The 26,253-nt window shown below is 39.3% G+C and overlaps 1 protein-coding gene across 1 annotated transcript; it reads left to right on the forward strand.

The window, feature by feature from the left end:
• The first annotated feature begins 6 nt into the window (after positions 1 to 6).
• Positions 7 to 22,329, forward strand: NAPG (NSF attachment protein gamma). Its single transcript, XM_004703873.2, has 12 exons — positions 7 to 99; positions 2,867 to 2,934; positions 4,266 to 4,350; positions 5,011 to 5,028; positions 5,648 to 5,678; positions 13,141 to 13,250; positions 13,371 to 13,437; positions 13,609 to 13,679; positions 18,161 to 18,239; positions 20,032 to 20,111; positions 20,692 to 20,821; positions 21,850 to 22,329. The coding sequence occupies exons 1-12, from the start codon at positions 44 to 46 to the stop codon at positions 21,985 to 21,987; spliced, it is 933 nt and encodes a 310-aa protein (XP_004703930.1). The 5' UTR covers positions 7 to 43; the 3' UTR covers positions 21,988 to 22,329.
• Positions 22,330 to 26,253: the final 3,924 nt, after the last annotated feature.

Genomic DNA, 26,253 nt, shown 5'->3' on the forward strand with positions numbered 1-26,253 from the left:
GGCGGAGGCCCGCCGGCGCCGCGTTCTCCACCGGCCTTGGGAGATGGCAGCTCAAAAAATAAACGAAGGCCTGGAGCACCTTGCCAAAGCAGAGAAATAGTGAGTGAGGAGCCCTCCCTCCCTCCCTCCCCCCTGGGTGCGGATCGCCCGGCCCCGTCACAGGACGCTGCGGGGTTGCGGGAGGGGACCGGGCCGGGGGTTGTGCCGCCCTGGGACCCGGGCGTCCCCTGAGTGGGGCCGGGCCGTGAGCCCAGCGTCGGCCACCAGCCTCGCCCCGAGGCCTGTCGGTGTGAGCTGCTGCTCTCTCCGCGGCAGGAGGCAGCCGGGCGGCCTTTGAACCTATTGCCTCGAGTCGCTTCCGACCCTACGGAGCGGAGTCGAACCATCCGTCTTGGTTTCCGAGGCTGTACCTCTTTAAAGGAGCGCCAAGTCTTGCTGCCTCGGAGCGGCTGTTGCGTGCCAGTTGCAGACCCTGAGGTTAGCGACCCAACTCGTAGCCCACCGTGCCATGCAGGGTTCCTTTAATCCTTGCTGCTTTTTCTCAAAACCAATGTTTGTTTGTCAGCCTCTGCACTGCGGCCTTCTAGTCTGCCCGTGCTAAATGCCAGCAGCACCCGATCCGCCCCTTCTGACAGCCCGAAGACACTCAGCTAGACAACCCCGGCTCCGAAGGACTCCGTGGGCTGGGTTAGTGAGTGGACAGATTTGCACAGAAAATGCTTCAGTGTGAACCCTTATTTCCCAGGAGACCGCGCAGGGCGTGGGCAGCAGAAGCAACTATTCGCAGAATCCTGTCCATTTCTGGTGAGGGCTCTAGTTGGCCCCTAACAAGTCTTTCTGTAACTGAGCTGAATTCTCCTTGATCATTCCCTTTTGACACTCCCCTTTTCCTCAATTAACTTCTGAATTCATTTTTTCCAAACAAAAGTATTATTTAGCCATTATGGACAATGAGAAATTTGCTCTGAGCCCCACTGCTAGGTGAGTCATGTACATAATCTGAGATCGTCAACAATTTCCTATTAAGTATTCCCATTTTACAGCAGAGGAAAAGAGATTCAGAGAAGCCTCATGATGCGCAGGGGCACAGAGTGGAACAACTTCTACTCGTTCTTGTACCCCACTTCTTCCTGGTGAAGGGAGGGTCTTCGTGCTGGAGGTGCCCAGGGAGATCTCTAGTGGGAGGGAGCAAACACAAACATCGAATAATGCATGTGATAGGGATTGTAGCAAAGAAGTGTTAAATGTGCTTTGGTAACAGAGAAGGAGGAGTTTATTCTGCCTGGGGAAATTTAGGTTGGTTTCATACATTTCTGAGCTGCTGGACCTGAACAATACGATTTTTTTAGACAGGGAAATCCTGTGAAATAGATTCTATTCACAGAGTGCAGTACTTCTATAGTCCTAAGGAGGCGATGAGGACATAATTGCAATAATTTACTTTTCCTACAAAGAAAATTATGTGGCTACATTTTGTGCAAATGTGAATTCTGTAAATTTGAAATAAAACAACATAAGATACTAACAAAGGCTAACTTTATTAATGAAAGATTTGAAATAGCATGAATCCTCCAAATGAAAAACATGAAGAAGGTGAGGAGATGCATTAGAGCAGAGTTGGGAACAACCTGTGAAGGGGCTGCCATTCTATCTGCTCCACTGCCTCAGCTACACTATCGAGTTTTCTGATTTATGGAAATGAACATAACTGCAAACTCTTCAGTGGTCTGGGTTCTTTGTTTCCTGGGTAACCATTTCATACCTTTTCCTACATTTGCAGCTTTAATCACCCTCCCCCCCAAAGGTTGATAATGTCCACTTAGCCATGTTATTTTCAGCTGCCAAAGCAGACTAGTGGAGAACTGACTCAAAGTCTGCAACAATTTCTTACTTTAACTCTATAATGGTTCTCACAGTTTTCCTCTTAGCTTTACTGCTGGTGTCACTAAATTGGAGCCATGGTTATATTTTGTGCAAATACAGTGCAAAACCCACAGTTTCAAATGTCTTTGTTTGTTTGTTTTTTAAGTGTCAAATGTTTTAATGCACGCACACAAGCTTTAAATGTTGTCTGAGTGAGAGTAACACTTAGATTGAAGTGCCTCCCCTTTGGGCCCGCACAGTGAGGTGTGGCGTGTAACTCAGCCTTGGCCCCTTCAAGTTTTTTCAAGTCGGATTTTTGGTTTGACTTTTGAGCAAATTTATAAACCCTCAGCAGACTTTTTTCAAACTTCGATTTGAATAGTAGCAAGTCTGAGCTGTCTTTGTACTTACCTAGTACTGTATTCTCAAGCTGTAGCATGCATAAAACCCATTGCTATCCAATCTATTCTGGCTCACAGCAACCCTGTGGGGCAGAGTGGAACTGCTCGGAGGCTGTAATCTTCGCAGAAGCAGAATGCCCCATTTTTCTCCTGCAGAAACAGCTGGAGGGTTTGAACTCCCAGCACTGACATTAGTAGTCCTGTGTGTAACTCACTGCGCCACCAGGACTCCTTACTAATGTTCACAGGGGCTTGTTAAATGCCTGCACCTGTACTCTAGCAGATTTTTTGCATTGGTAGGTCAGAGGTGGAGCGCAACAAAGCGCATTTCTAACAAGTTCTCAAGTGTTGCTGCTGCTGGCTGGTTCAAGGACCACAGATTGAGAACCACTGCGCCACCTAGATGTCAGGTTAACATTTTAAAAAGAGGACATCACTTCCATGATAGTGGGAGGGCCCATGGGAAGGTGTATTTCCTTATAAAGAAGTTTGGGTGAAAATAGGTTAAAGTTTGTGCCTGATGACATTTTTTAATGTCATTTTAAGGAGGAGTCTGACTTAAAAATATAATTCCAACTTAACTATCTTTTCTTTCATCTTAGCCTGAAAACCGGTTTTTTAAAATGGAAGCCAGATTATGACAGTGCTGCTTCTGAATATGGAAAAGCAGGTATGTGTGACCATATCCTTGCCCTTCCAGCTCTAAAAGTGGAATAGCTGTATCTTAGCATATACTACTTAGGCTCTGCTTTTATTGCAAGGTTTTATAGCTTTTAAAGAAATGCATTCAACCCTTGCATCTCCTTTCTTTCTTCCACCCCCCAACCCACCCCAAATGTCCATTTGTGTTGAAGACTGAGTTATAGATCCTGGCACCTTTTTTCACGACAACAGAGAGGGGGATACGGTTGGTGGTGCACAGATGTCGCTAGCGTTGTTTGATACCCTCCTGTTGGTATGCTTTCTAAGTGGAGGAGCATAATTTTTACAAGTCTCCTCAATGAGAGGACTCGAGGACATTTAGTTTTATGCATCTGGCACCACGAACTTAAAAAGAAAAATCAAACATTCCAGTTCAGTTTGTCTCCTTAAAGCATGCTTTGTTTATTTTCATTAAGGGGCTATGGAAAATAATCATACCAAAAAAAATTTTTTTAGAGAGGAAATCCAGGGGTAATAATTGTTTCAATATTTTGCTTCTACCTTTTATTAAAGCAAATGTTATTATGACTTTTAAAAAATGTTTTCTTAAAGCAGTATACTTTTTGCCATTGTCGCCTACTTATAAGTAGCTCTTGATAAGTTTTCCAATCTTTCTAAAATAGTTCAAGGCCATTCCTAATTACTCTACTTTGAAGATAATTCTATAATACATTAATATTTTGGATGGTAAAATCTCATTTTTAAAGACACCTAAACAATTTATAGCACTGTTTTTAAACAAAGCGCATTATTAATGCATATGTTTAAAGATTGTACCAATAAGAAGGATATATTATGAACATTAAACATATTTACTGGTTTTCAGTTTTTAAATGAGGCAAAAGATGTACTAGCTGTAAATAATTTTTAAAGCATTATTTTTATTATTAAATGTGAAACTGATAGAAGTCTGTGGTAGAATGGACCCTGCCTGAAATGCAAAACATTACTTTGAATGATACTTTCTTAGTTTCTCAAAGCTTATAGACATTGGTGCTGATGGAAAGACTTCTTGATTTTGAGTGGAAATGACACTGAATTCTTACCAAGAGTCTACAATTAAAGCAACAATAAAAAATACCCTTTGGAGTAATCTGTATTAATTGAGCATTAAAACCCAAAAAAAGCTGTAAGAATATTGCTTTAGATAAAAGGTAGTATTTTGTAGTTTTAAGAAATTTAAGTATTTGGCTGAAATAAATATACTTTCAAATAATACATCACACATAATATAGAGTTCCATAATGATTTATTAGATTTTTAAAATAATAGAAATAGAAAGTCTCTGTTCTGTTTCAGCTGTCGCTTTTAAAAATGCCAAGCAGTTTGATCAAGCAAAAGATGCCTGTCTGAGAGAAGCTTGTGCACATGAGAATAACAGGGCGTATCCTTTTCAACCTTTATAAATGGAGTTAAATATTTAGATGAATTCAATACAAAATATTTTTTTCTTATAAAAAGAAAAGGTGCATGTAAACTACAATGCTTTTCTATTGTAAAATGATTAGAAAAAACCTGCAGGTCAAAAAGGAGCATTTGTAGTGGGATTTGATTATTTGGTCTTTATTGATTTGGAGGGCTTCTCGTCAGAGTCCAGAGAGAAGTGGTTTCTTTATCTGAGATTGTTTACCTTCTACATTTATTTTGTTTAAAACTTACTGGTTCTTGGGTATTTGAAATAAGATGCATAGTTTAAAAAACAAAATTTCTTAAAACATTTTAAAACTTACTGACTTGACACTTTGGATTATTTTATTTCACTTGTAAATCATATCTCTAATAAACTTTCATTTTGTTTAAGCTATTTAGATTATTAATTAATAATGGAAATAATTTAAACGATAGGGTGTTTTGCCAGTATTTTTATGGTTTTAGATGAGACATCAACAGGGAAATAATTTTTGATTTACTGGTTTTGTAGAATTTGTTTTTTGGAACCAACTGGGCAATGACTTGGTTAACTTTGTCTTTGTGTGGTAGACGTCTAGAAATTATTCACTCCCGTGTTTTTCTCCTTAACTTTAACTCTGTGACTTTCATCCAGTCTTTTTCATGCTGCTAAGTAAGTAAATATCCTCCACGTTTTTGTATATTTGTGTTAAATGTTGATGTTTCCTGTAGCTCGTTTTATTTTTCCCAAGTTGTAAACTTGAGTTATTTTGTCTAGTTTTAAACAAAACAGTCACTTCCATGACTATTGAACCTTAGAAACAGAATTGCCCTTAGCTAAGAAATACAGCATTTAAGTTATGCTTAGTATAGTGTTTCCAGGACCATTTTGAAAAATCGTGTAATCTAGAATCTTTCCCCCCCTTTTTTATTAGATAATAATACCTGTGGAAAAGAAGTGGGACGCTTTCCAGTTTTTGTGGACTATTTATTTTAAAAATTGGATATAAGTTTGTCTAATAGAAAGTTATTTAACCTTTCTTGACCCTGAATTTTCTACTTATAAAGTAAAATCCCTTTCAACCCAAATGGCTGATGATCCTAAAGAGTAATTACCAAAAATAGGTAGCGGGTAGGGGGAAGAAAAAAACTGTATGGTAGCACAAATCTCAACTAAAATGTTTTTCTTGGACTAATTTTAATGGAAATAACACCCCATACAAGTAGTCAGAAGTTTATTCTTCTCCTTATTTCTTGTAGTTCTAATGGCAGGCATTATGTTCTCTTTGCAGAGCTTATGAGCAAGCTGGCATGATGTTGAAGGTCAGTGATTTTGTTGTCGTCTGACAACTGCTCTATATGTAAAATGAATAAAAGTTAAATTGCGATAAAGGATAAACCAAACCCACTGCCATCAAATTGATTCCAACGCATAGCAACCCTATAGGATTTCCAAGAGTAAATCTACCTGGGAGCAGATAGCTTAGTCTCTCTCACAGAGATCCGGGTGGGTTTGAGCTACGGACCTCATGGTCTGACTAGCCCATAGTGCCACAAAGGAACAGAGGCTTACGGATGATTTCCTGTCTTACGTAATGCTTACCGGATCCATAGAGTTATCCTGTGTTTCTTAAGATAGGGAATTTTTGAAATAAAATATAAGATAAACGAATGGTAGAAACTGGGCATAGCATTGTAACTGGGACATATTAATGTGGTGAAGACTGAATGTATGTTTATATGTTTTTTCAATGGGTTAGAGAAAGAATGATGTTTTTGCTTGTATTAGAGATATCATTTGGCAGTGAAGAGAGAGGACTTTTGCTAATTTCACTCTTAATTCTCTGTACATGGACTAGGTGACTAATGTGCCCATGCTGCTTTTAATATCTCTGGTTCTTAAGAGGTGGTTGGGAGTTTCATACCCTCTTTTGATGAGCCAGAACACACTACTTGTGATAGTTAAGGTTTATTGTGCCAGCCTGGCTGATGAGCACATGAGATTAATTGAAAGGCAGAGAGATAAATGGCTCGGCGAGCCTCACCTGTCTGGTCTCTTGCTCCCTGATGGTCAGACCAGTTGCGCTCCCTTAGCTAGTTCTCTGCCTCAGCTGGCAAGGCTCACTTCCTGTGAGACATCCCTGAGGAGAAGCCACATGCATCTACCCTGATGCAGCCCTAGGTGCCGGAGAAGCTGCGGGAGACCCCTGCCAGTGCTGAGATGATTACATGCTCACTGATTCGGCTTTCCTCCTCCATTTGGCATCATTGTGTGTGTTTTGTGAGTTTGAGGAGGATTTTGTATATCAATGTCAGACATATGGGCTAATGTTGGACTTATGGGCTTGGACTGGACTGGGTTGGGATACTTAATGTACAAGTTGGGATACTTAATGTATAAAACACTCTCATAAAATATGTGTGTTTATGAGTTTTGTTTCTCTAGTCTACCCAGACTAACTCACTGCTATATGATACTGACTTGTTTCAGAGTATGTCTAGTAGCAATTGAAATAGAAATTTTCCCTTTCCATTTTGATGTTTGTTCTCTAATAAAAGTTATTTTAAATTATTATAAACCTTGAACAATTTATTCTGTTGCAAGGTTTTTGTTTTTCATTTCTATGCCTTTTGTAATGTTAACATTTTAGAAGTGAATGTATGTTCATTGTAGAATCTTTAGAAAATGCTAAAAAGGTGCAAAAATATTCATAGCTATTAGCATCTTCCCACCATTTGTCTGTCATTTTATAATACTGTGCTGACTTTTACAGTGCTGTAATACTAGAAGCTATGTCACTGGTCTTTCAAATACCAGCAGGGTCAGAGATCCATACATATACTCATTGTACTGGAAGAGATCCCTACATGTACTCATTCCAAAGAAAGGTGACCCAACAGAATGCTCAAATCCTAAAACAACTTCACTAATGTCACATGCAAATAAACTTTTGCTGCAGATCATTCAACAGTTACAGCAGTACGTTGACAGGAAGCTGCCAAAGGTTCGGCTGAATTCAGAAGAGGAGTTGGAACAAAGGATGTCATTGCTGTTATCAGATGGATCTTAGCTCAAAGCAGAAAATACCAGGAAGATGTTTTCTTGTGTTTTATTGACTCTGGCATAGCATTTGACTCTGTGGGTCAAAACAAACTATAGTTAGTCTTGAGAAGAATGGGAAGTCCAGAACACTTCATTGTGCCTATATGGAACTTATACATGGATCAAGAGGCAGTTGTGTGAACAGAACAAGGGAATGCTGCATGGTTTAAAACAGGGGTCCCACCAAGAACATTTATCCGGCCCGCTGGGTGTTTTTGCCCCGTTTTGGTTTTTTACTTCAAAATAAGGTATGTGCAGTGTGCATAGGAATTTGTTTGTTTTTTTTTTAAACTATTGTCTGACCCTCCAACAGGTCTGAGGGACAGTGCACTGGCCCCCTGTTTAAAAAGTTTGAGGACCCCTGGTTTAAAATCAGGAAAGGTGTGCATCAGGGTTGTATCCTCTCACCATACTTATTCAAGGATTGCTGTAACTCAATGTAAACAAAACCAAAATCCTTACAACTGGAACAATAGGTATTATGATAAGCGGAGGGAAGATTGAAATTGTATAGGATTTCATCTTGCTTGAGCCACATTCAGTACTCATGGAAGCAGCAGTCATGAGATCAAATAGAGGGTATTGAGTCTATCTTCTGCATAAGACCCCTTTAAAGTATTGAAAAACAAGGTGGGTACTTTGAGGTGTTACTAGAGGTGTGCCTGACCCAAGTCAGGGTATTTTCAGTTTCCTCATATACATGTGAAAGTTGGACATTTTAATAAAGAAGACTAAAGCCTATGAAAATTGGACCTTCAAAAAGAAAGTCTGAAGAAGAATAAAGAATCGATACATTTGAATGATAGTGCTGGTGGAGAATATCGCAGGTGACTTCCAAAAGAATAAACAGCTTGTGTTGGAAGAAGTATGGCCAAGAATGCTCCTTAAAGGCAAGGATGGCGAGACTTCATCTCCTGTGCTTTGGGCATGTTATTAGGAGAGACCAGTCCCTAGAGAATGCCGTCATGCTTGGTGAAGTAGACGAGCAACAAAAAAGATGAAAGGCCATCAACAAAGATGGAGTGACGCAGTGGCTGCAGCAATGGCTCAAGCATAGGAACCATTGTGAAGCTGACCGAGGACTGGGCAGTTGTTAGTCTGTTGTGCATTGGATCGCTGTGGGTCAGACCAACTCAGTGGTGCCTAACAACAACAGTTAGCATATCCATTTTCTTCTAGGCTTTTTCTGTGTACGTATATTTGCTTAGACCTATGCAAAACTGAGATTATACTCTGCACAATTTTGTATCTGTTTGCATTTAATTTTAACACACAGATTTTCTTTTGTCATTTTGAAAAATATAGTTTATAGTTTCATAGTTTATGAATTTTCGTAGCCACTGAGCTAGAAATTTCAAATTTATGTATCTCCTAAAGAAATAACAACTATTTATCCATCATGATTTTTCCTCATTATTTTTAAGGAAAATGGCAATTAAAATGTTAATGGGAAAATATTTAGTTGCTCGCTTATAATAAATTATATAGCTATTTACATCATTTCTGACTGAAATATGCAACTGAATTTAGATTTGGTTATTCATGGAAGTTTATTACCAGCAGTTCCTAGCAGCTGCTATTTCTGATGTAACCAAGGAAGCCAGCGGTCTGCCCATGCCTTCTCTTGTCTCTGTTTCGTCTGAAAACTCGCAAGTTCCCAAGTGACTATTGTGGACTCGGTGTACCCAGTACCTAGTATGAGGAAATGCTGTATTAATACAGCAGTACTAAACTCAAAACTAAACCCATGCCATTGAGTCGGTTCCAACTCCTAGTGACCTGATCTAGGGTTCTAAAGTGACAGATACTGATAGAAGCAGATAGCCTTCTTCTCCTCCTGTGGAACAGATATTGAGTTTGAACTGGCAACCTTGTGATTAAGCCATCCGTTGCTTACCTGAAAGCGTCACCAGGGCGCCTTACAGAAACTCTAATCTCTTACTAAGCTAGCTATTTTAGGTTCTGAGGACTATGCTAAGACTTGAGTTTTCGTAGGTGTTATTCTGGCTCTTTTTCTTGTTTAATTTGAGGTTTGAAAAGCACTATTTTGAATAAAGGAAAAATAAACTTAATGGGAACTTAATGGAAATAAATGTAAAAGAAATTGCTTTCTGGCATGGGCTTGTGTTTAATTAAATGCCTTTTGTAAAGTCCTGAACAATATTGTGGGTTTTTACCTACAGGGGCCAAAATTAGTTCTGTGGCTAACATTTCCAATTTGTCATACAGACCTTATTCATCCTTCAGAGAGATGTAGGGAATAACAGTTTGTCTACGGAGCTTTGCAGCAGTCCGTTGGTACTTGCATTAATTTTTGAATGAAGAAGACTGAAGAAGAGTGGGTGCATTTGAACTGTGCTGGAAAGAGTATTAAAAGTACCATGGACTGCTAGAAGCACAAACTGATCTGTCTTGGAAGAAGTACGGCCAGAGTACTCCAGGCAAGGATGGCAAGACTTGGCCTTATATACTTTGGACGTGCTGTCAAGATAGACCAGTCCCTGGAGAAGGACATCATGTTTGGTAAAATAAAGAGGCAGCAAAAAAGAGGAAGGCCCTCACGGAGGTGGATTGAGACTGTGACTGCAACAGTGGGCTCAAGCATTGGAACAGTTTTGAGAATGACACAGGACCAGGCAGTGTTTTACTCTGCTGTGCATCAGGATGCAGTGGTAGTTACATAATTTGGTGTGAGCTTGGAGTCTAGCCTGTCAATCAGGATATAGCCAATGAGGCCTCTGGGCATAGCCTTCTCCTGAAGATTCTGGAACTCCGTTATTTCCTCCTTGGAGGCAGGAGACTCTCTCTGGGCTCACTCCCTGCGAGACAGCCCTGTGGAGAAGACACATGAAGAGAGACTGGTGGAGCCAGACCTCTGGAGCCGGGAAGCCACGTGGAGAGCCCTGCCAGTGCTGAGATGGTTACCACGCCACTGGATCCACAAAACTTTCCACCCACTGGACTGCTCTTCCTGCATTTGGTGTCATTGCATGTGTTCTATGAGTCTGAAGAGGACTTTATAGGTTGGTATCGGACAAATGGGCTAATACTAGACTTAGGAACTTGCTCTGGGCTGGGATGTTTTCTCACTATTCACCTGCTCTTGTATATACATCTTTTTATACACATATGAGTGTCTATAACATTTGTTTCTCTAGTCCACCCAGACTTAACAGGTGCTGTGAGTCACAACCAACTCGATGGCACCTAACAACAATAGCAACAGCAACATGAATTTTGGGTTTTGTCATTTTACAACTGTTGTGATTTCCTGTCTGTTTGCCCCAGAGGAGCAGTAGGTTACTAAGGCACCCGGGGCGCTGGAAATGGCATATTTTAATATTCTGCTTCATGATTCTGCCATTCTTGAAGAACATGGAGAATAGTGTAACTTTTTTTCTGGTGTTAATTAAGTAGGCAGCCCATCTTCTTTATGGAAAGGTAGCAATATTATGGTTGCGCTTTTGCTAGTCATAATCACTTGATAAGTTGGGACATGTAAATATCTTAAATATTTTACTTATGTGGAACTTCTTTAATACTGCCTTCTACTGTGGTTATTGTATGTTTTATATACTAGAGTAAAATTTAGAGTAGTAATCAGTGTATACTTCCTTTTGTACTCCCAGAAGTTTTGTGTAGTGTAGATGTTCAGTGTATGTTGAATTAATGAGTAGGTGAATTAGGGGAGGAGATAGGCTGCAAAAGCAGCCCTCAGGATTAAAATAAGTGAAATTGATTTTGATTACTTCCCCTTCTTAGATAGTCTAGACTGATTCTTTTCATTGCCTTTTAGTTTGTGTATTAAAAAAAATTATTACTGAAATTTGGCAAAATGATGAATGTTCTCATTCTCTTTGAGTAAATGATAGCCCCCCGCTACCGAGTCAATTTCAACTCATAGTGGGCCTTTATAGGATTTGCAGGTGTGCAGGTCTTTATGGAAGCTACTAGGCTTATCGTCTGCAGAGCAGCAAGTGGGTTTGACCTGCCGATCTTATGTTTATAACAGCCTAGCACTTAAGCACTTATCCAGCAGTGCCACCAAGACTCAGTTGTGTAAAGGATAATGACATTTATTTCATAAGTATCTTTCACTGATTTATTGTCACCACAATTAAGTAATCATTACTTTATATTTTAATTTTTGCAGAATTAGGCCAGCTTTTTTTTGATATGTCAATTTAGTGAGAAGTTTCATCAGCATATTTGAAAAAAATCTATGAGGTGTTATTGAGCTTATTTAAAATGGCTGTCTTTTAAATTAGTGTTTTCCAAAGAGAAATCTGGTACGACATGGGTGCCACAAATTCAGCTACCCGCACTTTATCCTGGAGTATGAGTTGTATTACAAAAGTTTTTAATTGCCAGAGGGTCGCTGAGTAATTTCTTTTTTGCAAAGAAATTACTGGTAGACAAAAGAAGTTTGGGAATCTATGATGTTTTAAATGATTAAAAATATTTTTTTTAATACTTGATTTGGAGATACTAGTACCAGAAAATATTAGCACCATTAGTACCCGAAACCTAATAGCTTAAGAAGATCCTGAATATATTTTCTGGATGGCCCAGAAGAGGATTGAAACCTGGATGAGCTCAGGTGCCGGGAGTAAGTGGGATAAATGAGCAGGCAGTGCATGTGAGGTAGGAAGTAGTGAAGCCAGCTCCAGGCAGCGGGATGCCTTAGCTAAAGGAGACAACTGCTGCTCAGTCCCAGTTCATTGCTGCCATGTGGGAATGTGAGCCTACTACCACCATAACTTGGTATTTTCCAAGGAGACCATAAAACAGAATTTTTGATTTTACAAAACTATGTTTAAGCAAAATGCACATGGAAATGAGATACAGCCTTGGGCTACCAGTTTGTAGTCTGCTGTGTAAGCTTCGTATATCTTAGGAACCCTGGCGGTGCTGTGACAAAGTACTGCACACTAACTAAAGTGCTAGCAATGTGAACCTCCCTGCTGGAGATAACAGCAGTCTATTTCTATAAGGATCTGCGTGCATTTGGGACTCTGTGAATGTTTAAAGAAATCAAATGCTTAGGAAATAGTAAAAAACAAGGTTATCTATGTTTTTGTTGGCGTTTTCATATAGTTTTCCTAAAACTGAAGTAATGATGAAATATGTAGAAATTAACTGGTATAATTTTGGTTCAGTTAAATGAAATTTGATTGGCCTAGTGACCATGTCATGGTATCTCATTTTAGATATATTGGTTGTTTATAGCATTTAGAGGGGGTACAGGGAGGATTTTTGCCTTCTATGAAGGAAACCCAAGTTTCTCAGCCAGTACACACTTAACAGCAGCTACCATCATCTGTTAGTAGAGACTGCCATGTTGCTATGATGCAGTACAGGTTTCAGTAGTGCTACCAGACTAAGACAAGGAAGAAAGGCCTGGAAATTTACTTCCCAAAATCAGCTATTTGAGACCCTACGCATGGACCACATGGTCTGATAATAACTGAGAGTGGAGAATGGCTCAGAGCAGTGCTGTGTTCTGGTGAGCCCAGTGTTGCTATGAGATGGAAGCTGATTACACAGTAGCTAATGACAACAAAATATGTGTCATTTACGTTCATGAATTAGGGATACAATTATTGAATTTCAGATCATTTACTTTATAATCCTTAAAGTTACCCATTTTCTGGTTTGTGCTATATTATTCTTTGCCAAAAGGAGATGCAGAGACTCCCAGAAGCCGTTCAGCTGATTGAGAAAGCTAGCATGATGTACTTGGAAAACGGCACCCCCGACACAGCAGCCATGGCACTAGAACGAGCCGGGAAGTGAGTACGTGGAGCCTGTGTCAGACCACGTGCTCTGATGGAAGTCGTATTTTTATCTTAACAAAATCCATTGGAACACAAGTTCCTATTTCTTATATAAGTCATATTTTTCTACTTCAGGCTTATAGAAAATGTAGATCCAGAAAAGGCTGTACAATTGTATCAACAAACAGCTAATGTATTTGAAGTAAGTTTGAATTTTCTTCTTTTATAAGAATGTTTGTGAAGTGTATACTAGAAAAGAGCGTGAAATGTGGTAGCTACTTTTTAAAACTTCTTACTCCTCACAACTGAATTCTGTTCTTAAGAGCTTTTCACATTAAAGTAGCCAATGACCACTTTCCTTTGATTCCTTCAGAATGAGGAACGCTTACGCCAGGCAGTTGAATTACTAGGGAAAGCCTCAAGATTGCTAGTCCGAGGGCGCAGGTAAGTCAGCTAAAATTGTGTTTATGTGTATGTTGGAAACTTAAGTAATTGGGGGGGCCCGTTTATTAACTTTTTTTGGTGTAAACTATAAACAGATCAGGCTACTAAGTAGAAAAACTGCCTAAAACTACCTTCTACTAAACAATAAACCAAAGCAAAACATTCCCAGACAGTCATTTCTAGCTCAGGATGAGCCTGTGTGTAACTGCTCTGTAGGGTTGTCTTGTCTGTAAATCTTTACAGAAACAGATATCCAGGCCTGCCTTCCATGGTGCCTTTGTGCCACCCAGCATGTGCATTTAAACATATATTGTACAAAGTGCTTTTATCAGTAAAAATGGTCAGAGAAAGATGTTTTCTTAATTTTTTTATAGAATCATTTATTCTGGTGCTGTGTGAATAGGATCACTATGAATTGAAATCAGTCCAACAGCTTTGTTGATGGAGGGAGACCCCATTTGAAACCCAGCAGGAGGACTAGAATGTCATATATCCTATTTGCAGAGTTCCTCCAATTATGGAGTTGGAAATACGAAGACTGTGGCTAGAAGAGTCATATAAAATAATTTTACTTCACCACAAATATCTTTATTCTACTTCAGTTTTGACAACTGTCTTAGAATTAAACTTGTACTTTTCCATGTTCCAGTCACTAGTACATATTTGCCATCATTCCTTCGAATTTTGAGTCATGCCACAAGCAAATGGAAGTTTCAAAGCTTTACTCCATCTGTGGCATTAAGGTCACCTCTTTTTTTTTTTTTTTTCAATTGGGAGTTAATACATTTATCATTCCATAGATCAGTCACTTCAAGCAGAATTGTACGACTGCTACCACAATCCGTTTCTAAATGTTCTTTTTCTTTCTGGACTCCTTGGCGACATCTCCCTTTGAGCCCCTAACCACCACCACTGTACCCCCTGCCTCCAGAAAACCTGATTCTACTTACTGTCCCTATAAGGCAATCAATCTTGAAAGGGTCAACTCTACCTTGATGAGGCAGCTCTTCCCCAGATATATTTTAAGTGCCTTCTGACCCAAGGAGCTCACCGTCCAGCAATACATAAGACAATGTTTGACTGTTCTTAGTAAGATTTTCACCAGCCAATTTCTCAGAAATTATCCAATGCTTCGTACTAATCTGTCCTAGTCCAGAAGCTCTGCTGAAATCGGTCCAGTGTGGGTAACCCTGATGCTGTTTAAAATACAGGTGGCATGGTTTTACTCATCATAGTATCATGCAAACCACCGCAGAATGACAGGTGAATGGTGGAGGTTGTGGCGTAGAATAACTAGATTAATTGATCCATGTGTTATATTGTTGACATGGTTACATTTGGCTGAGTCGGTTTTCAATTCCTAGTGTCCCCCAGGTGACATTGAACAGCCTCAAGGCCGTACTCTTTCCAAGAGCACATCATTAGGTCTCTCTCTTACAGAGCAACTGGGTGAGTTCAAACCGCAAACAGTTTTAGCAGCAACCAAGGCGTACCCACTGTTGGGGCTCTGATTGGGGCTCTTTATATTAGTCTTATACTTTTCCTTCATTTCTGGAGAACCAGAATTCATAAATGATTCACAACTTCATTTAGATAGACTCTCTCACTGCCATTGGGTTAATTCTGACTCGGCGACATTTTAGGGCAGAATAGAACTGCCCTTAGGGGGTTCCGAAGTTCTAAATCTTAAATATTTAAACAATTTTAACAATCTTACTGACATAAATCACATATCATACAATTCAGTGGCTTAAACATTTTAAAAAGTGTTATACAATCACTCTTCAGCACAATTTTAGAACCTTTTCTTCTTTCTTGTACCCATAATAATTCACTCTTCCTTTTCCCCAAGCCACCCCTGCCATAATCCTAAGAAACTGTTCATCCAGTTACTGTCACTATGGATTTACCTATCTTGGATTTCATAATAGGAAAAACATAAAAACAAACCAAAGTATATATCTATATATAACAAAATAAAATAAAAAAACAGAAAAACCTCCATTAAAATGCATATGAAAATAATAAAAGTAGAACAAATTTAAAAGGGGAGGGAAAATAATATCGTGTTTCATTTTAACGGAACTTCATGTGCACTAGTCCTCTTTCCAGTGCACTCTGTCTGGTAGTACGGCTATTCAAATCACTGGTCAGTGGTCACTGGAGGCGTAATCCACATTGGGACCCTACACATGCATTCCCTGCTTTCACTGTCTCCATAACCTTTTGCAAACTGAATGCTCAGAATTTAAGCTCTAATTTAAGCTCTAATGTCCCCTCCTCCAGTTTTGGATTTTATTATTTACAATTCTTGGATCACACAGGCAGTGCTGCTGTGTGGACTTGGCCCAAACCTCATGTAGATGGCTGCGTGTTTTAAGACAAACTCAAAAAAACTGCAAACTCACTGCCATTGAGTCCGTTCCAACTCATAGACTTTATTGAACTCGGTGGAACTGCCCCTATAGGTTTCTGAGACTGTAACTCTTTACAGGAGTAGAAAGCCTCCTCTTTTGAAGGGTCAGCTGGTTTCAAATTGTTACTCTTGGCTAGCAGCCCCATACATAATTCACTACACTGCCAGGCCTCCTCTAGGTAAAAGGACCTTAAAATTGGTCCTGGCCCAGTACCCTTCCTCACTTTTAGAAAATGCCTTTTCTATAAGTTGATCGTGACCTATTGGGAATATGTGGTTTCTTCTGGTTTCTTATAGGGAAGATTTGAAGTAACTGGGCATGTTGGACACCTTGTGGTTAACTCTCCATAAACACAAATCCATCTTTCCCAGAGCTTTGCTGTGTTTCTTAAAAAGGAAGTGACTCTTATATATAGCTAAGCCCTCTCTTCAGTTTTAAGATTCGGCAATGAGATATACTTCTCCCCTGAACATTGATTGAGATTTCTCCAGAACCTAAATACAAGGAGAAATGGGTGTATATATTTGGTGGTTGAAGCTGGGTATGGTGACTGAAGATAATCATTAGGTTTCTGTCTTGGGTAACGGTGTCCTGCTTATTGAGAATCCATTAATAGCCGAGGTGAGGGATATAGAAAGCTGTTTATCATATTGAAAGTATATATTAGAGTTCAGAAGATAGTTGGAACCAGAGGATGAGTTTTGTATCATTGTGAGGAAGGTGTCAGGAGGGAACGCTGGGAATACGTGATGTGTTTTCATGTCCATATAATTTGTGTGGAGTTTACATGTTGTTTTATCTGAGGCTAATTCTTTTTTGAAATATAAGAAGAAAAACAATTTATTCTTTCCCACAAAACCAGATACATTTTCTTTGTTAGGATTATTTAGAGATGAATGATGCGAAAGTTGAAGTCATCTATGTTTCATTATGATAAGTAATGAATCATTTCCTAGAGTCCTTTGAAAAAGACTTTTTATACCGGTTCATAGACTTCAGCAAAGTTCATCAACGTTTTTACGTCCTTCGCCTGATGCTGTTGCGTGTCTCCAGACTCAGGTGACCGTTTGTGCTGAGCAGCAGAACTGCTCCATACTGTCTGTCTTCCTGGTTTAATTTTAAAAGAAGCAAAGCGCCAAACCCATTTAAGTGCACAATATTTCTTCTCTTGGATGACTTTTTGCTAGGTAGCGTTTAGCACATGGAAGTGCTAATTTTATGCCCAGGAAATAATGTGTGGAAAAATGAAACTTTTTCAATTTCATTTTTTAAGTTTGCAATACTGTGATTCATACTAGAATCATGATATGCAGATTATATTCATAGAATGTTCTGGTTTATCATGTTTTATAGTACATGTTCTGTTGTAAGCTCATGGCTGCAATAATAAATGATACTGATTCATGTGACCTGCCCCCATTGTATTAGTTTGCTATTTTTCCTTAACAAATTACCATAAGCCCATCAGCTTAAAAAGGCCCCCATTTATTATCTCAAAGGAGCCCAGGCACAACAGAACAGAGCTCTTTGCTCCGGATCTCATCATGCTAAAATCACAGGGTCAGGATCATCCTCTCTAATCTCACTGGTGTTGGTAGAGTGGTAGAATCCAGTTCCTTGTAACTGTATTTTGGAGGTCCCTGTTTTCTGGCTACTTGTTGTCCAGGCTTCACCCTCAGCTTCTAACTACTTCCTGCCCGCCCTTGTCCTGTGGCTCATAGCACTGGTGATTTGCTGCTTTTCTCAGGCCGATGGGAGCATGTCTCTGCAGCAAGGTGGAAAACCTTTTTTTCCTGCCAAGAGCCGTTTGGATATTGTAACATCATTCTCAGGCCATGCTAGTGCAATATTGACTAATTCACCCCTAAGCAATTCTGTCTTGGAAGAAGAACGGCCAGAGCGAGTGTTTCTTAGAGGCAAGGATGTCAAGGCTTCGTTTGCACCTGCTTTGAACTTACTGTTGTTTGGAGCAGTTGTTCCTTCAACTCTGTAATACTGAGTACATTACGACTGTCAACTATTGAGGTCTGCTTTGGTTTTTAAATGTCTTTATTTTGTTCTTAGGTTTGATGAGGCGGCACACTCTATTCAGAAAGAAAAAAATATTTATAAAGAAATTGAGAATTACCCAACTTGTTATAAGGTATTCTTCAAAAGTTTCATTTTTAGCTTTATGTTAGATAATTCTTCATAATTTTTCTTATTAGTATAAGTAGATACCTATGAGAAGATTCTGTGTGTTTGTATATTTTTCTACTTTTTGGGTATCTTCTGGCTGCCATGTGGGGAAAAGTTTACAGCTTTTCTCTCTGCTGTGGGTTACAACTACCAGGGAATTCGGGCAAGTCATAAAAATAGGTGATATGTGGAGGAGACTGAACAGTCGGAGAAACTTCTTTTAAGCACTATTACCTTCACAAAAACCTCCAATTACAGTGCTAGGCAGTAGACCCTAGCCACTACAGCTCCAAAGAAGCGCCATCTTTTTAACCAGAGGAACTGGGCACACACACACTCTTTTTTGGGTCTTATGGCTTTATTCCCAGGATAGACCTTAGTTTTGTTGAACTGTGGTCGTAATAGACCACATCTACGGAGCGAGAACTCCAAAAGAAATCTAGTCTTTTGGGCTAGAGCAGCGGTTCTCAATCTGTGGCGCCCAACCCCTTTGGAGGTGAAAGGAACCTTTCACAGGGGTCACCCGATTCATAACAGTAGCAAAATTACACTGATGAAGTAGCAACCAAAATAATTTAAGGGTTAGAGGGTCACCACAACATGAAGAACTGTATTAACGGGTCGCGGCATTAGGAAGGTTACAAATCACTGGGCTAGAGGAACTAGGAGAGAGCGGAGAAAACAAGAGAAAAGTCTCAGAAAGGCGGAAATAGCAAAGGAGACCCCTACATTTGTCGATCCATGTAGGTCTTGAAATCAGAGTCCACTCAAACCATAGTAAAGGCTTTGAGAACTGAAAGATTTTAAAACCCCACCCAAGTCCCAGACCACCCCCCCGATAGGACAAGCACCCAAATAGGATATAGATTTTTGAGAATTTAAGTAAGATTTAAACCACGTCTCAAGTCTTTCTGTGGACCAGGCCCAATCAGCATTCCATGACTTTGACCTAGGATTAGAATCACTACTTAGAATCGTAAGAGCAGACATGCAGCCTGAACCGAGTTAGGATAACCGAGTGCCAACTAAAACAAAAGCATAGTATTCTGAGAATCACAGGAGAGCCTCTTTAGTATAACATTTTCAAATGTCCAGGCTTTTGTGATTCAAAATCACTGGACATAGAAAGAACCAGGACAATTTGCCTGTCTTAAAAGACAGCATGAGGTGGCCCAGTGTTGGAATTAGTAGACAAGGACTTGAAAGCATCTATTATAACTACCTCATACAGTATGAAAGGAAAGATTCAATCTATAATATCCTTGATCTTATTATTGCTGTTCTTATTGATGTATAAATGGTATCATTATTTCTATCGTCTCTTTACAAAATCCAATGTTTAATTGTAGGATTAAGGCCTTCCCTGCCCCTCTCTCTTAGTTCCTTTCGAAGGTGAAATCCAAATTCAGATGAAAAAGAAATTGTTTTTAAGTTCTGGTATATGTTTTCTAAGGCTTTCTTACTTAAAATGTGGTCCTAAAACTAGCAGTATCAGTACCACCTGGAAGCTTCTTAAAAGTGGTGGGCTTGGGCTCGCCCCAGGTCCACTACACTGAAGGTCCCAGGACGAGTGTGTGCACATTAGGGTTTAAGAAGTACTCTTCTATGATAGTTTCCCTCCAGTGTCCTGCATACGTCATCAGTCTCTGTACAGACCAATACCTGAGTGCTAAATTCTAGACACTTTCATTATTGCCAGGAAATGGACTTTATTACAGAGATAAAAATTTGGACCATAATTGCATCTTTTGTTTTAGAAAACAATTGCTCAAGTCCTAGTTCATCTACACAGAAATGACTACGTGGCTGCAGAAAGATGTGTCAGGGAGAGCTATAGGTAAGACATTTAGCTAGTTTATCTGACTTACCAATTAGCATTTCTGTTTTTAAAACTAAGATTGTTAGTTAGTCAAATGTTCCTGCCTATGAAACGCGCCCCCCTCCCCCAGTAGTCATAGCAATGGAAGCACTTGGCTAATATTTTAGCTTTTACCATGAAATTCTCGCTACTTAATTCTACTGTTCTATATTTGGTGGGTGTGGGGGTATGAACTTTAATGGGTGAATGACTGATGATTTTATTACTTGCTTTCTAAGGAAAATAGAGCAACAAAAAAGTTTTGTATGTTGGAGGAAGATCAGAGTGAATGATACTCTTGTACCAAATGGTTAAAACGATTTTAATTTATTGTCCTTTGTGCTGACTTTGTTGTGCAGGGCTATCCTGTGCCTGTGAGGTGTATAACAGTGTTCCAAGCATCTACCCACTCACTCACTGTCAGTAGGACCCCATCACACTCAAAAGTCAGAAATGTCTCTAGCTGTTGCCAAACATTCCCTTCAAAGTCAAGATCAGCCCTAATTTGAGCCATTCTTCTAGGAAAAAGATGAAAAGACATGAATTATGTTTCTTATAGCATACCAGGGTTCAACGGAAGTGAAGACTGTGCTGCGCTAGAACAACTTCTCGAAGGGTATGACCAGCAAGATCAAGATCAAGTGTCAGAGGTCTGCAACTCTCCGCTTTTTAAGTACATGGACAATGATGTAAGTTGGCCTTTTGGGTTAGTTTTCTTAGTTCTGAAATGAAGAGGCTTTCTAGTAAGATTATTTTTTTCCTTGGTATTTGTGATTTTTTTCTGCCTGTTCCTTATGTTCAGCTTTACTTAAAAAGAAATCATTTCTTACACTGCATTTCTGCCATGGACTTAGGCTATTGGGATGCAACCATGTGGGTTAACAACCATTATCTATCCATTGAGCTGGGTTAACTGTGTGCATACTTTCAAATGCAGCTCATGTTCAATTTCTCAGCTGCTCATTTTATTTGTTGTCCTTTGTAGGTTCAATAGGTTCTCAACTAACCAGTAACTTAGTGTATGAAATTTCTTTGAGGCTCACTCTCTGAAGAATGAAATAGACTTGTTAGAATCCGTTTTTGTGACAACTAGCTACCTGACAGGTTATTAAATATCTCAAGCCCCGTCGACTTCCCTGTAAAAGTGGAGCTGAGGTCACCTATCTTTGAGCATGGTTCTGAAGAGTCGATCAGCCAGTGTGTGAGAAAGAGTGTCACATGATGCCACATTTTTATGGTTGCTTTTTTATTTATTTGTGAGCACTTATTGATTGGTGTTTGTTTTAAAGTCTCATCTTGGCAGCTGATGAGTTTTTTTATAAAGATGTATGTAGAGGGAATATTTTTTTCCTGCATACAAAGGCTTTTATAAATTTATTCTTCTGAAAAAGTTATCCCTAGTTCACGCAACATTTACATGAACCCAACAGACCTTTGTTCTAACAGTGCTACAAGTATAGCATAACACGTCTAGGTTATCTCACTTCCCAGTTGCTCCGTAGAGTTGACACTGTGACTGGCTGGTTCCTGTCTCATGTCAGGGTTAGAAGTTGTCTGACAGCAGAGCAATGTAAATTGTCTTTCATCTGAATCGCAATATTGCCTTTCATTTAGAGAGGCCTAGAATCTGTGTTTTCACAGATAATTGTTGTTGTCTCTGAATCTGATCAACATACTCCCATAACCCCCTTTTAAGAACATGTCTCCTCATTGGCAGTATGCGAAACTGGGCCTGAGTTTGGTGGTCCCAGGAGGGGGAGTCAAGAAGAAGTCACCAGCCACACCACAGGCCCAGCCTGATGGCACCGCAGCCACGGAGGAAGAGGATGATGAGTATTCAGGAGGACTGTGCTAGCATTTTACTCGGAAAAAAGAAAAGAAAAATTCGGATATGCTCTTCCATGAACTTGGAACTTTGGGAATTCCATTCTTCATGAAGACTGTATTTATTGCTGCTTTCCCCCAAGTCACCCGACATCTGCTAGCAAGGAAGCAGTTTTTTTCTTTTTGTGATGTTTGCTAAGACAGCTCCAAGAATCAACAGAAAAATGTTTCAATTTAGGGTGTTGTTTCCATTTAGCAAAACAAAGTGACACTTCTCAAACTCAACTCAAAACTAACTAAGTAGAAGCTATGCATTCTATGGAACAGTAAATGTTTTCATTAATCCTGATAAATAAATTTCTTTCTTCCAAAATAATTTCTGGTTTATTTAGTGTTGCTCACTCTTATACATAACTGTATCTTTGACTTGGGAATGCTATATACTATAGATATTTAGATGTGAAGAAAACATTGTTTTTGAAAGTCATATATTTAATACACTGCTGCTAATGATGTTAATAATCTCAGAAACTGATGTTTCTGAAGGATTCCTTTCTCAGCCTTTGTGGCTTAGAGCCATCTTGTGATCTGTTCTTGGAAAGAGACCCCAGACACCAGCAGTGTGCATTCCTGCAGGAAGATGCTCCCCCGCGTCATTTCCAGCTTCCTTATGCTCTGCTTGGCTGCACTCCGTACACCTCATTTGAGAGTGCTTACTTAGTTTTGCTAGACAACTGAAGCACACGATCTCAATTATTGTAAGTGGTTTTAGTCAAAATTGGTCATGTGCGTGTGTTTAGATCATCTCACAGCCCCATTTGGCAGGTATGCTTGGATGGAGAACATTTTATTGAAGGTATGAAACAAAATACTAATTTAATGTTTTAATTGCTTACATTATTTTCATAGTTCTTCTAGTAACAACTCATTTTCAATAACTGCATTGCGATGAATTCTGAACAATCTGAATAAAGCTGTATTTAAGCCTTTGTGTCTCGAGACATGTTAATGTTTCAGAGATTCATTCCATCATTGTAGCTGTACTCTGTAGGACCTATCAGGAACTTCTGCAATCTTGTAAGTGCTCACTTGAGCTAATTAATAATCTGCTTAAACAAATTTTGGCTGTGTTTGAAGGATGTTTCAGATCATCTGTTCATAAATCATGTTATCTATCACAGTTTCGATCTTTTTTTTTTCTAGTTTTATTCTTTGTTTACATACTGGAAACTTAAAAATAATCATTGCATTCTGTAGTAGTAATGTAATGGGGTCTTAAAAAACTTGCTGAGTTTAACACGGGTACAGCTCTTGTACCCACCTGGCCCAAATTTAAGAAGTGATACGTAGTACTTGTATGGTTATTTCTTTGAAGGCAGGGTTATTCTACGTTGTATATTGTGAAAAGTACATTTTACACCTTTATTGCATTTTACTTTTCACCTCATCTGGAGAAAATAGAAGCTTGATGTTGACAACAGGAAAAAAAATGTTTTCTAGAACTCTAGCATCATCACTTTGAGCACAGTGGAAGTCTGCATGAAAATGCTCAGAAGCTAATATTTGGTGTTCTCTTATATTGTAAGTGAAGTTGGTCTACAAAATAATATATTAAATTTATTTGTACATATCCAGAATATGGTATTTGTGTATGAAATCTGTGCTTTATCCCAATTTTTTCCAGTTCTTTGATGAGTAGAATATTAAATATTATAGAAATGCAGATTATTTGGTCTAATGGAATATACTTATGAAAATAAAATCTGAAACCAAAAATATGACTCTTATTTGCTTTGCTTATTAAGACATTCTCATATGATCCCAACTATATTATAAAGAATGGTATTTGTCAGTCACTTTCAGTTGTGTCTTCTGCTTTTTGGGAATTACTTTAAATGATTTAAGGCATCCCTGGTTGGTTAAACCGTTAACACACTTGGATGCTAACCAAAAGATTGAGATTTGAGTCCACCCAGAGGTACCTCAGAAGAAAAGCCTGACCATCTACTTGTGAAAAAAACAAACAATCTGGTACTGAAACCCCATGGAGCATAGATGTATTCTGCCATGAACTCTTCAGCACTGGATTAAACTGTGCTTTTAAAAATACCAGCTACCCAGTTAGTGTGATACTGTACTATCTGGTAAACTAGAAGACTTTAATCTATCTTCTCAGAATAATTATTTCATTGAATTAAGATAAAACCATATCATGAGGCTAAGAAAACATGGTGTGGCATTGTTTTAAAATTACTTCCAATTAGCATCATTATTATTTATAATCAGACATTTATTGACCGCTTACTGTGTAATACTGCTACTGTCTTTCATAGACTAAAAAGTGACTATATAATTTGATAACCTGGATTTCATTGAAGCTGGAATAAGAAAGAATGCAATAGAAAGAGTGGTTCTTGGACATACTGCAATTTTTTAATATCTTTCCAAATACCTTGGTGTATTCCAAGTGTGCTTTGTGGTCATTGGCAGTTGTAGCAAGTAAGAAGAAAATAAAACACCTTGTTTGGACAAGTGTCCTAGAATCTATATGGCAGAAATTTTTTTTCCCTTGGTGGGTGCATACTCATAGTCTCAGGAAGTCTTAGGTGTACTGAAAGAGAAAGTATGAGAAAACTAGAAAAAATAAAAGGATTATAATACCATAAAAGTATAAAACCAAAATCAAGAAAGTGAAATGTAAGAACACCATGTGGGTGGGGATTATTACTCATTTGGTAGTAGTATTTTGTGTACATATGTGCCTGTGTGTGTGTGGCGGGGGCGGGTCATAATGAGGGTGTGTGTATCACTGAAGAACAAAGTAATCAAGAAGAAGGAAGGGAAAAATTGGCCAATAGTACAACGTGGGGTTTGAGAATGTCTGTACCAAGCGGCACATCTGAGCTGCTATCCAAGAAGGGGATCCAGAGGACAGCAAGATAAGAGGCATGTCTGGCTGGGTCGCCTCAGGGTCTTGGAAATATCAGCTGCATCAGGGAGGTTTGGGGCTCACAAGTGGATCATGCTGCTAGTCAATGGTAAAAGGGTGTCTGTCATCAGGTACTGGTGCTTAAGAAACTCAGGTCTTCTTTTAAATTGATATTCTCTGTTTTAGGAAGTGTAAAATATCCCTCCTAGTGGAACCTCTCCTGTCGTTGCTGAGATCTTTTCATGCTTTTTGTCTGGTGGCCATATTCACTCATCCCTCCTCCAGATTCATTATTACCTTTATCAGCTAGTTGGTTTCTGCATCTTTACATTTTCCATAGACTTTGGATAGAACAGGAGTCATTGTATCCTATTACCCATCTCATAATTCAACATTTTGATAAATATTGTTACACATTGGTAACTTCAATGAATCACTGCACAGACAATCCTAGTTCTCAGTGGTTTAAATTACAGGGTTCATTTTCACTCATATTACCTCTTTATCACAGGTCAACCGAGGGTTCTACTCTATGTCCCTGTCACTATGGTCCACAACACTCCAAACTTACAATGCTTCCTTGTCTTGCCCAAAGAGTAGACAATAGGTAGAACTCCAGAGTCTCACACTAGCAATAGGTAGTCCATCCTTGGAGTGACACATCACTCTTTCTTTCCCAATAATCATTGGACCAGAACCCTCAGTCTCCTGTGGACCTAGAAGGAGAGGAACATAGCTCTCAGTAGCACTAAGAAAAGCTGCCTTAAAAGCTAGGATGGTAAGACCTGAACTGCGTAGGACATGTGATCAAGAAAGCAACATTTTTAGGGGAAAAAAACCATAATGTTTAATAAGTAGAAGGGGCAGAAGCAAAACCATTATCAGGAAACATTGGCACAACAGCCACAAAAATGGAGCAGCCGTTGTTGGGTGCCACTGAGTTGTTTCAGGTTCATAGAGATCCTGTCTGTCTACAACAGAATGAAACGACACCCGTCCTATGCCATCCTCACAACGGTTCTTATGTTTAAGCTGATTGCTGGAGCAATTGTGTCAATCCATCTAATCAAGGGCCTCCCTCTTTTCTGACACCTTTCCACTTTAGCAAGCATGATGTCCTTCGCCAGGGATAGGTCTCTCCTGCCGTGGCAGTTAGAGTTCATTTCAACTTGCACTCGTTTAGGACTGAAGTCTAAACTGACAGATCACAGACTGATGATGCCTCCTGGGATGGGTGACCTTTTTATAAGAGAGACCCTGGGGACCCTCTCTTGGTGTCCTCTAGCTTCATCCTTGCTGCAATTCTGTCTACCTCTGGTGATGGCCCCACATGGGCTACTCTTTGACCCTGGAGCTGACTATGCCCTG

This window comes from Echinops telfairi, unplaced genomic scaffold, assembly GCF_000313985.2.
Source record: "Echinops telfairi isolate 266 unplaced genomic scaffold, ASM31398v2 ScPeMD7_4;HRSCAF=17, whole genome shotgun sequence".
In the NCBI taxonomy this organism is placed as follows: domain Eukaryota; kingdom Metazoa; phylum Chordata; class Mammalia; order Afrosoricida; family Tenrecidae; genus Echinops; species Echinops telfairi.

Bases quoted from the DNA above. Each gene is read 5' to 3' on its own strand.
- NAPG (XM_004703873.2), top strand. From the start codon at position 44: ATGGCAGCTCAAAAAATAAACGAAGGCCTGGAGCACCTTGCCAAAGCA. The intron at 13,251-13,370 runs GTGAGTACGTGG...TTTCTACTTCAG, and splicing joins GCACTAGAACGAGCCGGGAA to GCTTATAGAAAATGTAGATC. The intron at 13,680-18,160 runs GTAAGTCAGCTA...TTTTGTTCTTAG, and splicing joins TTGCTAGTCCGAGGGCGCAG to GTTTGATGAGGCGGCACACT.